Below are 13,785 nucleotides of genomic sequence, written 5' to 3'. Positions count from 1 at the left end.
CTGCTGTTTCTCTTTAAAGGGACACTGTCACCTGAATTTGTAGGGAACAATCTTCAGCCATGGAGGCGGGGCTTTTGGGTGTTTGATTCACCCTTTCCTTGCATGCTGGCTGCAATATTGGATTGAAGTTCATTCTCTGTCCTCCATTGGACACGCCTGTGCAAGGCAAGATTACCTTGTGCAGGCATGTACTATGGGGGACAGAGAATGAACTTCAATCCAATATTGCAGCCAGCATGCAGCCAGCGGGTAAGGAAAGGGTGAATCAAAAACCCCAAAACCCCGCCTCCATGGCTGAAGATTGTTCCCTCCAAATTCAGGTGACAGTGTCCCTTTAAGACCATGTCTTAACCCATATATGAAAATGATCACTACCCCCTGTTTTGTATAATTAGTTACTCATTCATGCTACTTTAATCTTACAAAATCCCTGACTTTGTGCAAGTTAACCTAGGAAATGTAATAGTTTTGAAGGCAAAGGTTTGTCGCATTAAATATTGATTTGCTTTAGACTACCCTTTTGTTCATTCACTTTGCTAATTGACAAACAATTAACACTTATTTTTAAACAATTCATAGATTAAAGCATTTTGTCTACACTCGCCTAAACGTTTTGGACCGTACTGTACATTAGGAGCGTTAATTATCACCTAATGATAACGTGAATGATTTTTTCCTGTTTTAAACTATAAAGTTGTGATTTGACTTGAATTAATCAATCTTCATCCAATAAGAACTATTTCCATAGCAGCGGTTGCATAATCATTACCATCTGCAGACTAACCTCTATTACTAAAAGGCTCACAGAAGAGCGTAGCAAAAGTAATAATTTCACAGATCACAATCTATAAACACACTAAACAGAAACAGGAGGGGGAAAAAATATAAAACTTCAATTTCCATTTGGTTATAAACATCCAGGTACAGATCCCAGCTATCAATCTCACTGCACATCTGAGCAATTTCAAGTAATCCTCAGACACCTGGCATGATGACTTTATAACAAGGACGCTGCGATCTCCGAGAGGACCCTACTTATCTAGGGGAAGATTCTCAAATTGGATTTTAAAGCATCTTGCGTTATTGCACTTCGTGCTGTGCTTTTCTCTTACTCACTTTAAACAAGGCAGTCATTCACAGATAGCAGCTTCGGCTTCAGCCTCGCTGCTTCTCATTCATTTCGCCCACTGCCTGCCCCTACCGTCCCCCTCTGAACACCCACTAGAGCCAGCAAGCGATAATGCATGAAAACAAGCACATTGTGGTAAACAAAACTGCACAATAAAATGAATATGCACTCTACCAATCTCCAAAAATGAGTGAGTGAAGAGGATGATTTACTAGATTTTACACTACAAACCGAATTATTACATTGATCTTAGAATTGAAATACAAATGAGAAATTTAGGAGTCCAGCTAGAAAGTAACACGGAAAGGGTTTTTAGTTCTAGGAAGGAACATTTTCAAATAGGAATACTTACATGGATTATCAAAGTAAGTGCACCAGCCTCATCAGGTTCAGGTACAAGAACTCTATTTTAATATCGTATGCAGTTAGTATTGTGAAACCTGGTGACAGATCTGACTGCAGACTGGCGAGTCCTCACAGCGCGCCCGATGCGGGAGCGGGTGTACATATGTGCACAGATATGCAATTCTCATGCTTCTGGTCACATTCCAACAAGACGTGTACAGCCTCATTCAATTCACTTGCATTGAACGAGGCTGTGCCCATCTAATTGCCACATGATCACATGCATGAAAACCGTATACTTGCGGTCATGCACCTGCTCACTCACGATGCCAAAGAATCCTGACAGTGTGAGCCTTGTTAGGATTCACAAGTGATTGCAGACTTGAACCCCAAGCCTGCACAACTCCTTTAATAACCTTATAAATTTAGTCACTGACATTCTTGTATGTGTGCTTTATAATTCAGTACTTATGTAACTATTCTACACATTCTTCTGGAAAACAATAAATTGAATTCTGCAACTAAATCAAAGACCTGCAAAAGTAGAGAATTACAGAGAACATGTGCACGGTCAGCATCAAAACTCACCTTCTCAACACTGCTCACTGCCTGGAAGTAGATGTTGTAGCCTTTGCGAGGAGCTAGAGGTGGGTTCCAAAATCCCTGGTAAGTTCTGTTGTCACCAACGGTAAATGGGGCAGCTTCAGGGAGGTTAGAAGGGGGCAGCTCCGCAGCATAGTAGTAGGGGGAACCACCAGTGCCGGCATTGTTGTAGGCAACTGGAACCTGATAACATTCCATCCCTACAGTTTCCCTTTTTGTCCGATGCGGGTGCAATTCTTCTACCACAATTTGGTATGCACTAAACAAAAAGAAAAACATTATTTCATCCATGCCAACAAAAACAGTCATTTTCAAGTAGCTTTAAAAAGATTACTGAAATTCTTAAGAGACCAAGATAACATGTCATAGTTCAAGTGGCCCAACATGAATTTCGACAGTTACTCTGCAGTAACGGTAAAGTTACTCTGCAGTAATTTCTGCAGTTGACTATGTTGGCAAATCGGAATATTGTGCAATGTGCACACTGTCAGGATTTCGATTGATTTGCCTGCTGGAGTGAGAAAACACTGAGAGAAGCTGGAAAAGAAGCCAATTGGTACATGACCACACGTATGCAACTCACATAAGAGGTCATGTACAACAACTCCAGCAAGAAAACAGCAGAAACGTGACATTTACGAACAGAAGATTACATGGTTTAAATCAAGTTCTGCTATATGTATATTTTATTTATCTTTATTTTTTTCATCAATATCACAATTTGTATTTAATCTAAAAATGGGAAAACGTGCAATTTTTACATAGGCCACTGAGGCCATTCTACATTCCAACTTCCTGCTCTATCAGGAAAGCCACATGAACACTAGTACCAAAATTTGAAGGAAGGGGTAGCTACTACATCACCTATTGGTGGGATCCTGTGTTTTCAGGTGTGTACATTGTCATTGTAATCCTGTCTGTTGCAATTATCAGACTTCTGTAAACTCTTCCACAAAGGACAGGAAGTAAAGGAGTCTAAAAAAGCCTGAAGAATTTCAAGAGTTCGTTTTTTTGTTATTTTTTAAACCATTCGCCATATAAAAAATATATGGAAGGAACTAAAGCTCAGAGACCATAGAAGGAGCCCATGGAACCTTCAGGATTTGAAGAGAGTTTGTGTGGACGACTGTACCAAAATCACACCTGAGCAATGCATGCAACTACTTTCTCCAAGGCTTTTGTATGAAGTATTAACTAAATTGCAGTAAGTGTGCTAAATACTTTTTCCCTGTGTCAATTCTTATTATTACACATAATTTATGGACATCTATGGTTTGATTTCATTGCCTGTGTGGATTGGATGGGTTGTCCTGATTTTAAAAGCAGGAAATATAGTAAAATTGTAGTTTAGTACCTTAGCCTTTTTTGTCTTTAACGGGGGTCTTTAACGGGGTTGTATCATCAGGAAATGAAATACTATTTCAATCAACTGTGTTCTGTTAAGTGTAGAATATGAATATGAATATATATATATATATATATATATATATATATACACACACGCATGTACACACTTATTTCAAAAATCTACATTTAACACAACAATTTATTGAAATATTTCATTGCGCTGATACTGATACTTTAAAGACAATGACTGTGGAAGACTAAAAAAAGGCTAAAGTACGGTGCTAAATTATATTTTTACTACATTTCCTGCCTTTAATACCAGCACTTTTTCGATTTTGTGATGTAAGATCTTGAACCTTGGCAATGTAACTTCTGTCGTTTCAGTGCTGTCTTGTAAACTATAAGATCATATTGTATATGTGAGAATTGGGATACTCTAAACAAAAGGGGAAATTCAGAAAAACATCTACTTACATGGATTAAGAGATGTCAAAACACTGCACTGGTGTAGACCAGATGTTCAGATCAGCACCAATATGTGGGGGAAAAAATAAGTCTATAGTGTGTGTGTATAAATCCCTTTGGCTCTGCTCTAAGATCTTTCACTGGCCATATGACGAAATTACGGTATCTAGAATCCTATTCTTGGGATCAGTAATGGTCCAGTGGATCAAACCCCCAGCGATCAACAAATTATCCTTTATCTTATCTTCCAAGCTCAGTACAGCCCTCTAAGTACATAATAGTGTATTAGTTGGTCAGAAAAATATATTTATAAATCTGCCAACTTCAGTTCAAGTGTAAAATTAATTTCTTTTTTGTTTCTTTTTAACGTGTACTTGTTCTTTCATACCAAAATATAGAAGACCATAATCTACCCGACATCCAGTAAAAGTGACTTTCGGTGCACATCAGAACGCTCCAGATTTTCATGCACTGTAGGTTGCCACCCACTGAATTAGGCAATGCCCCTTGATTATTTTTCTGTCAGCACTATAGGTGCTGGAACTTATTTTCCCTCACTTCCCAGTTTGCAGGCAGTTTGTCTCTCCGTTCCTGCTGGCCTGTCCCTAATTCCTATTTCTAAAGAAGATTTACATGTAACAACAGACAATGGACAGCAAAGGTCCGCTCACTGGGCCGGTCTTAAAACGGCCATGGTAATCATTCACTGCAAATGTTAGACAGAAGGCCGACACCTAGCAGCAGCACTTCAATGACTTTTCACTGGCGAGACAATATTTTGTTTTTTTTATAAAGTGGATTGCAGATTGCTTCGATAGCACATTTTCTATCAAGTAAGAACAAGCAATCCACAGAAATAACCTAAACCTTTAATAAGCCTCTGATTCACTGCCTCTTCATCTGCAAATTCAGAAAAACAGAATATTAACAAAGCTAAACCAACTATCCATCCAATAAGTAGTTATAAACCATTATTATACATTAAGTATCTGGCTCAAGTTTTGGGCAACTACAAGCATGTTCAAAAGTATGCGGCCGAGTGCCATGCTGTTCGTCTAAACCTGCCTGACATTAAAAATTTGGCATTTGTTCCAATTCATGCATTTTCTAGAATATTTGGTTAATTATCATGCTGTAGGATCAGGATCTTCTCCCAGATTTGGCCAGTAAGACCAAGTGAGAGGGTCAATCACTGTACACCTTATCCTCATCTGTGCAGAGTCCTAAATGTGGATTGATAAAACATCTGCACCATGTTTATTGCCGCAGATCCTGCGCTGCATCACCCCTATTGAGTTACAATGGGGCATAGTGCCCAATTCTTACATGCACGAAAGCTCATTTACAACCTGTCCTCAAATCCGGGCAGTCCTACATCACACAAGGAAGCCCAAAATAGGAGCAAAGTGGTACAAAGTCCTTTTCCATATGACTCTACACAAAGAATTCAAATAAACTGTGTATTAGAAATACACTCAGCCAATAGCTTTGCATAAGCGCTAATCTACTTCATACATTCCTGAACACTCCACACATTTCATAGAACAAACCATAATTTAGAGATTGTTTAGTATCCAAGGAGTCTCGCAATCACAGCGCTACACGACATTTATGGAAGGCTCGGAGCAGAATAGGCTGTCAGCTAAAGATATTTTATTATATATATATATATATATATATATATATATATATATATATATATATATATATATATATATATATTTTTTTTTTTTTTTTAAACAATTTTCATTAGCATTTCCCTTTGAAAGGATATTATGGAGAAACTGGAACCCAGGGCTGACCATAATGACTGGCTTTGGGCTCTGCTTAAGGCTCCAATTTGCAGTTGTCATATCATTAGAGACAGAAAGAGCTGACAGGCATCCCCACCTCCTGACCTTGCTGCAGCTTCCTCGCTATCTTGGCTTAGAGCTATACGGATACAGACTAACTGACATGTTGTAATTCAAGCACAGATGGACAGAAATCTGTCCACTGGACTAAAATAGACTGCCTTGCATCTTTACAGTTGCTGAAGACAAGATTCTTGCAAATGTTTCAAGCAGATGGTAGAAAACCTGCATTGTCTCTTGCTTTACAAGCCACCACACAACAAACTTTCTGACTACAGTCACATTGCATTTAGTTCACGAAAGGTCAAAAGAATTCTTGTCAAAATGTAAAAGAATAAACAATGTAAAATTACATAATATAAATGGAAAAAACGCAAACACACTTATGACACTCATGACATTACCTGCACTCATGACATTACCTGCAGGAGCGGTGCTGGTCTCTGCACACCGGGTATTCTTACAACGCGCAGTGACAGTGCGCTCTCCTGCCAACTCATTACTACTGGTCAGAACTGGGGAGAAAGCACACTGTCATTGTGCATATTGCACAGTGACAATCTACTAAGCATCTGTAGGAATGGACAATCGACGCATGCTCAGTAGAGCAGGGACTATTCCAGCCCCTGAAATGGGAGTCACTGATGATCCTTTATTTCAGGGAGGAGTAGTGACCATAACATCTACCACTGGTCACGCTGTGCTGGGATTTTCAAACAGAAAATCAAAAGCGGAAGCAGTAAAAAAAAATAATAAAGCAGTTAGACAGTGTAGTGAGGGAATGGTGGGGACTTTTTAATCAAAGTATATAGAAAATAAATTTGATCATGGCGTTAAATAGATTGGCATTTAGGATGAAAATGTATTTGTGTTTACCCCTTTATAGGCTTCCATAACAATTAACAGATGTGGAATGTTCAATTTTGCTGACTTGTAAACAGTAGTTTGCACGCAACGCCAAGGAGAAGAGAATGAGCATGCATGACCTCATCAGCACATGGCGTGTGCGCTTAGGTAGACAAGCAAACAAACTGAGCTCCCTTTTAGTTGAGCGTACACCAACCTACGCTTTCACTTATTCACTGAAAATAAGTCATTAGTCTCGGAGTGCTGCTTATTACCAAGTATTACCTCTGACAATACGCACTTTCTTAGACAAGCAGTGTTGAAAAAACAAAGCCCGATGAATATAATTAAAGACTGCATGACTGCCATTATAAAGTGCGTTTCCCCATTACTTCCATCAAGTCATTTCAGCAATTTTACTGGTGCTGTCTAAATAACGTAGTTGACTTGCACAGGATGAGTTGTGTGCCTTTAGAAAAATGTGCTGATATCTCTAAAACTACCATGACAGATGCACGAATCCCCAGCAATGAATGCAATAGCACTGAATCAAATCTGCCTAGTGAAGCTCACATACACACAACAAAGTGGCTCTTTCTGTCTCCATACGAAGCACATGCCTAAGCCCGCTCCTCACAGCTCCAAGCCAGAGGCATCATAATTTAGTAATCAATGTAGCTCGGCTTTCTCAAAGCACAGAGGAGGAGAAGGCCCATAATTGACAAAGACAGAATAGACTTGTAAAGTTCCAGGAAACCTTGTCACGTCTACAATTACAGATTTCAGTAATGAGCCTTCAATTTAACTACCAACTCTTAGCAAAGCGAGAGGAAGAACCCTTCATCCAGAGAAAATCTGCCCATCGTATCTCTCACATACGCAACAACAGAGCAAAGGAGTAAGGGAAATGGAGAAATAAGAAAACTGAGAAGAACTGCACTGCACTTGGAGGACGCAGAATATGAACAGTCTCATACAAATGCTTTCTGCAAAGCTAGCAGTTCAGGTACATGGTAGACGATAAATATTCGAGATCTAGCGGCTTTAAAAATAGGGTTTGGTTTTGATATAGGGATTTTGACTTCCAACTGACATTTTATACAGCAAAAATGAACCTGAGAGTGCGCCCACATACCTGATAGGAGCACCTTTAGCCTGTGCAGGTCTAAGCAGAACAGTGATGGTGGTGGCAGTTTCATTAAGAGATGCATCAACGCCTTCATAATCCGGTAACGTTGGAGCTGTAAAAACATGAAATACAACTGATAAAGGAAAGGGACAAGCAGAAAAGTCTTGTGTAGAAATTACATATAAAGGGTATCTGAAACAGAGGACATGTCCATTGGTATAAGCAGTCGGTTGTTCTGCAACTATTCCGTAAGAAAATTTGGCTGCAGTGCTCTTGGCATGATCGGAACATTTCTTGAGCCTCTGCCTCATCAGCTCTATTCCCTGACTAGTGCGACATCTGACTGACAATTCCATTGGCTGAGAAGAAAAGCAGAAGATAAAAAAAAAAATAAATAAAAACTGAAGACAAGTGAGAAGAGATCCTGAGAGCGCCATTGAGAAGTCATTAGATCAATTTTCTGTTGTAGGAACCGAAAAAAAATAGTAAGAGCAGACCCCGCTGACTAAATATGTTCAATTCCTCGTGGTTGCATGTCTCGTGGCTGTTCGAAAGCCGCAACACATGTAGGGTTTGCCTGCTCTAATCTTAGGGCTTCTGTCTGAGATACCAAAGGATGAACAATGAGAAATTTGGAAAAGATGCGAACCAAAAACTAATGAGTCATCATGACTTTTTTTTGAGAACATAAAAGGTCCATAAAAGGAAGCTAAAATAAAGGGCATGTGAACAGGTGCACAGATTAGGAGTGTGTTCTAACTATGAAATACACAGATAAAACATGCAAACGAAGATGGATGAGGTCTAAAGTTGTATTCAGTACTGTTCTTCCCGTGTGTCTAAAAGAAGACCCTCTTATAAGTCAACAAGGGCCTGGGTACCAGTAATATACATTACCAAGGATGTAATGTATGTACCAAGGTTCCAGTACTCTGGATTTTCCATGTAAGGAGAAGTTAAGACGTACATGTACATATAAGCAGAGTTTTCCATTTCTTGGATTATTGTGATCAGGAAACCATTTTGGTCAGATAATTCAGTGCATCTATTTTCTGGTAATCAGATTGTGGGTTATATTACCTGAGATGTTGGTGGTGACATTAATGGCTGTTGCTGGTCCAAACCCCTTTACTGTACTAGCTCTTATGAGAAACTGGTATGTAGTGCCTGGGTGCAGCTGAGAGAAGACATGGTGGGTGCTATTCCATAGTTTGGTCACAGTCTGAGGAGGACCTGCCACGGGAACTGCGGGGTCAAATGACCGGATACTGTTGTATTTCACCTGTGAAAATATAGGGAAGTGTACAAAAAAAAGTTAGGATAGAGCACCTTTCATACGCCAATATTTTATATCAAGGGCCTATAGGGCGTCAGCAAGATTAAAGGGGTCGCCTGCTGCAAGGGTATTAATTTTTAATCTCTAAAAAAAAGATAGTATTGAAAAAAAAAAAAGAAAAGAAAAAATATTTAACTACGGTAGGTTGAGCATCTGATAATAGCTGGCTTCCCATTAAATGCATGCATTTGGTGCTAAATATTTGTGTAACTAAATATGCTGAATGGATTGATTTTTACATGCTCTTTTTGGTCTGTGGCCATAAATCAGCTGAAAAGGGCAGATTAGAGTTAGAAACTCTCCCATTGGACCTTCAACTACCTAATTTGACCGATCAGTTAACCCATTCTGCAGCCAGCAGCGCAGAGGCTATAGAATGCAAACTATGCTAAATGTTAACAAATCCAAATTAGGAAAATTATTTTTAACCAAAAATACTTGCATTTAAGAAAAAAAAAGTTGTCCCTAAATAGTGGATGCTGTTTAATGTTATAAAGATCCTGTACATTCATTGTTTCATCATGTCATGCAACTTATTAAGAAAATGTACAATGATGAGCACAGACGGCGCTGCACCTGTCCAAGGGCTTCACTATCCTCATCACTACTCTGCCCTTCATGATGGTCCAATAACCTCAAGCTGCTAGGAACTTGCAAACAACAATCTGTAGAACCAGTCATGATTAATTACGGCTATTATTTTAGGACGACTTTTCAGCAGATGAATGCGGTGGTACCTCATATTGAGTGATAATGCCATTTGGCTCGGTTGGCTCCTTCCAGTTCAGGAAGATCTTGTCTTCAAATGGTGTGCCCTTCAGCGAACTGAACGGGACATGTCCAGGTACTGGAAAAAACAAAACGACAAATATCACATTACTCATTTTTGTAGCACTAAAGTGACATTTCCTCATCCTCTCGGCTTTGCATGACACTTTAATTTATACTTTGTGCATAGTCACCACTTTCCTTTCTAGCTAATGCAATTTAAAAAAAAAAAAAAGTTATTCTATAATCCACTAGGAACAAAATCCAAGGAGTGAAGATAGAATGAGCACAGAGATCTGATAAAGGCACTTGATGCAGTACTCAAAGGGGCACGGTAACGGAAGCCGCCAGTCAAGTTGAAAGCCGGAAAGCTTTATTTTCAAAAGATTAGAATTTGCTCAGAGTATTTAGAGCCCGTACTCACCCATCAACTATAGAGGGCAAATTTATTAAGCTTTAAATTAACCTTTCCTTCCCAATGAGAAGGTGAAATTCAACGTTACAAATGAGCCTCTACGACATTATACAACACCTTAAGTGTAGACAATTATATGGTCTATTCCTGCAGCGTCAATGTCAAGGAAAACTTGCCGAGAATGGAAATATTTATTTCCAGTAGCTTATGTATCACCACAGTATTCTGAAGTGCGGTGCCGAGATTGCACCTGTGTCCTCAATGGGATTGCCATATACTTTTCATGCTATACATTATAGAACATTTACCGTAATACATTAGATCTTTCCAAATCTGCACTTTTTGTGATTCCTCCTTTTCTAACCTACCTAAACCTGATAGTAGAACACAGAAAAAGAAATATCATAACTTGCATTCAGTACGCCCTCTGTCTTGGTGTTTGTTATATTTAACTTAAAATCTTTTGTTCACTACCGATTAATCATTCACACTCAGGTCACCTGCACCCCAAGAACATCAGAAGAATATGCTCCTTTCTTATCTATGAAAGCGCAAAAATTCTTAGTAGTTCTGCTTCATTCTCGTCTTGACTACTGCAACACTCTACTCCTGCTTCCTTTTCCTAAATTGTCTCCTCTACAATCTATCCTAAATGCTGCATCCGGGCTTATAATTTTGTCCATCTGCTACACCAATACCTCCACCCTGTGCCAGTCACAGCACTGGTTGCCCATCTACTACAGAATACAATACAAGCTTATCATAGTCACCCACAAAGCTCTCCAAAGTGCTGTAGTGCCAAACATCTCCTTACCATAGTCTAACACCTAATCCATGCTCTCCTTTCTAATAATGATCCAAGGCTAACATCTTCAGTAATCCAAAGCTGCTACTCCTGTCTCCAAGATTTTTCTTGCACTGTACCAATTTTCTGGAATGTATTACCTTACTCAAATAGATTTATTCCCAAGGTCCACAGTCTTTAGCGTGTCATAAAAGCACATTTTTAGGCAAGCCTATCGCATCAACACACTAAACTCAATGCCTTCCTTATTAAATTTCTCATAATCTCGTCCATCTTCTCACACAATCTTTATTCAATATGACTTGCTAACTGCACGTGAGAAGAAAGGCGGAGTACTGAGAGTTGAGAAGATGCTTAGTCCACTTAGGAAAATATGTAGAATTGAGAGTCCTCAGTCCTCAGATATTTTTCTATCTACTGGCTAACACGGTACCAAGATATATTTCTTTCCTATAGTCCACTTAGGGTAATTCTTGCCGATTATTCATATTAGCCTATATTAGGCATATTAGCTGCCAAATTGGTTCCAAGATGAAAACAGTTGAACGTAACTAATTTTGTGGTGCTTAAAACAAATATAATGTTTAAATTTGCAGATTGGCTCCAATTTTTCAGATCCAGAGGAGGTTCTAGTTACTTATGACACCTTTCATACAGGCTTATAGAAAAATTGCATCTTTATTATTTCATTATTATTACATTGTTAGTAGTTTATTTTTTACTTTACTCATTTATATAGCGCCATTAATTCCACAGCGCTTTACATACATTATTAAGGTACCTTCACACATAACGATATTGTTAACGATATCGTTGCTTTTTGTGACGTAGCAACGATATCGTTAATGAAATCGTTATGTGTGACAGCGACCAACGATCAGGCCCCTGCTGGGAGATCGTTGGTCGCTGAACAAAGTCCAGAACTTTATTTGGTCGCTGGACTCCTGCTGACATCGCTGGATCGGCGTGTGTGACACCGATCCAGCGATGTCTTCACTGGTAACCAGGGTAAACATCGGGTAACTAAGTGCAGGGCCGCGCTTAGTAACCCGATGTTTACCCTGGTTATCATCCTAAAAGTAAAAAAAAACAAACAGTACATACTTACCTACAGCCGTCTGTCCTCCAGCGCTGTGCTCTGCACTCCTCCTGTACTGTCTGTGAGCGTCGGTCAGCCGGAAAGCAGAGCGGTGACGTCACCGCTCTGCTCTCCGGCCGCTGTGCTCACACAGACAGTACAGGAGGAGTGCAGAGCACAGCGCTGGAGGACAGACGGCTGTAGGTAAGTATGTACTGTTTGTTTTTTTTTACTTTTAGGATGGTAACCAGGGTAAACATCGGGTTACTAAGCGCAGCCCTGCGCTTAGTTACCCGATGTTTACCCTGGTTACCGGCATCGTTGGTCACTGGAGAGCGGTCTGTGTGACAGCTCTCCAGCGACCAAACAGCAACGCTGCAGCGATCCGGATCGTTGTCGGTATCGCTGCAGCGTCGCTAAATGTGAAGGGGCCTTTAGTCTATTACACATTCAAAAATTCTTCATGGAGGGCAATCTTGTGGTATGTAACAACATCAGAGCTTCCATTAAACTGCTGAAGATAAGTTATAATCCAGAGGAAAGAAGGTTCTTCATTGATTCGTTCAAAAAAAATCTAAATGCCAGATTGATGTATAATGACAATGTGCTACCTTAAATTTCAGTTAGTTATGCAATCAAACACAAAACAAACCTATGACAATATGAAACTGTTGAGATGCCTGACCTATCACCCACATTTGTGACTCCTTTGTGGTGACTTAAATGCGGTCACCCTCTTACTTGTTCTCAAGGGGGGATACACAAAGTACTGCTGCTTTCTGTGTGAGGGGTGGAATAGCTGTGGAAGAGATTATCACTACAATAAAAGAGACCTGCCTCTCCCACAATCACTTCAGCCATGGAGTAAAAATGTCCTACATCCAGCACTTGTTGGCCCACAAGATTTTGTTACCACCACTGCGTATCAAATTAGGCCCAATGAAGAACTTTGTAAAGGCAATGGATACAAATGCAAAAACATTCAGGTATCTCATTAATACAGTACATTTCCAAGGTTGAGTGAAGCAAAGATAAAGGAAGGAGTCTTTGATGGACATCAGATTCGTAAGTTTCTTCAAGATGAGGAGTTTCTCCGTTTGTTGCAGGGCAAGGCAAAGGCAACAAATTTAGGGGGAAACTCAAGAGCAGATAACTATGAAGATCTGATGGAAAATCTCCTCTAAACATAAGGATCTTGGCTGTAACATGTCCTTAAAATTAATTTATTACAATCGCAGCTAGACTTATTTCCCATCAAGCTGCGGAGAAGTGAGCGAACAACACGGGAGAGATTTCAAAGATATTGCAGCTATGGAGAAACGATATCAAGGAAAATGAAATCCATCAATGCTGGCAGATTACTGTTGGACAATTCTCAGAGATGATCTGATGCAGGAGTACAAGAGACAAGACAAAAAAAAAGTTGTCACTGAATGAGGACCAAATTTTGTAGTGCAAATTCTGTAACTTTATAACTTTCAATAGTAATTTATAATTTGCAATAATGTTTAGTTAAATTGTTGCTAACTTTCCTATAAATAATTATTTTAAACTTAGGATAACAAAATCTTCTTAATCTTTATATTTGCAAAAATAATGTTTGAAAGTACTGAAATTTTTATGCACTATGTAGCAGTAAAATGAATACTCTTTGATATCATAAGAA

The 13,785-nt window shown here is 39.3% G+C and overlaps 1 protein-coding gene across 9 annotated transcripts in view; it reads right to left on the bottom strand.

Annotated features, from left to right (window-relative positions):
- PTPRK (protein tyrosine phosphatase receptor type K) overlaps nucleotides 1-13,785 on the bottom strand; it is a 413,915-nt gene that overhangs the window by 118,406 nt on the left and 281,724 nt on the right. For all 9 annotated transcript variants that reach the window (XM_069726055.1, XM_069726057.1, XM_069726060.1 and 6 more), the window contains exons 9-12: nucleotides 9,791-9,900; nucleotides 8,798-8,999; nucleotides 7,724-7,829; nucleotides 2,063-2,336 (exon numbers count right to left, since the gene is read on the bottom strand). In XM_069726055.1, the coding sequence (XP_069582156.1) occupies nucleotides 2,063-2,336; nucleotides 7,724-7,829; nucleotides 8,798-8,999; nucleotides 9,791-9,900 (692 nt within the window). The remainder of the gene's footprint in view (nucleotides 1-2,062; nucleotides 2,337-7,723; nucleotides 7,830-8,797; nucleotides 9,000-9,790; nucleotides 9,901-13,785) is intronic.

This window comes from Ranitomeya imitator, chromosome 5, assembly GCF_032444005.1.
Source record: "Ranitomeya imitator isolate aRanImi1 chromosome 5, aRanImi1.pri, whole genome shotgun sequence".
NCBI lineage: Eukaryota > Metazoa > Chordata > Amphibia > Anura > Dendrobatidae > Ranitomeya > Ranitomeya imitator.
Note: the sequence above shows the minus strand (reverse complement) of the source record. Positions and strands in the feature narration are given on the sequence as shown.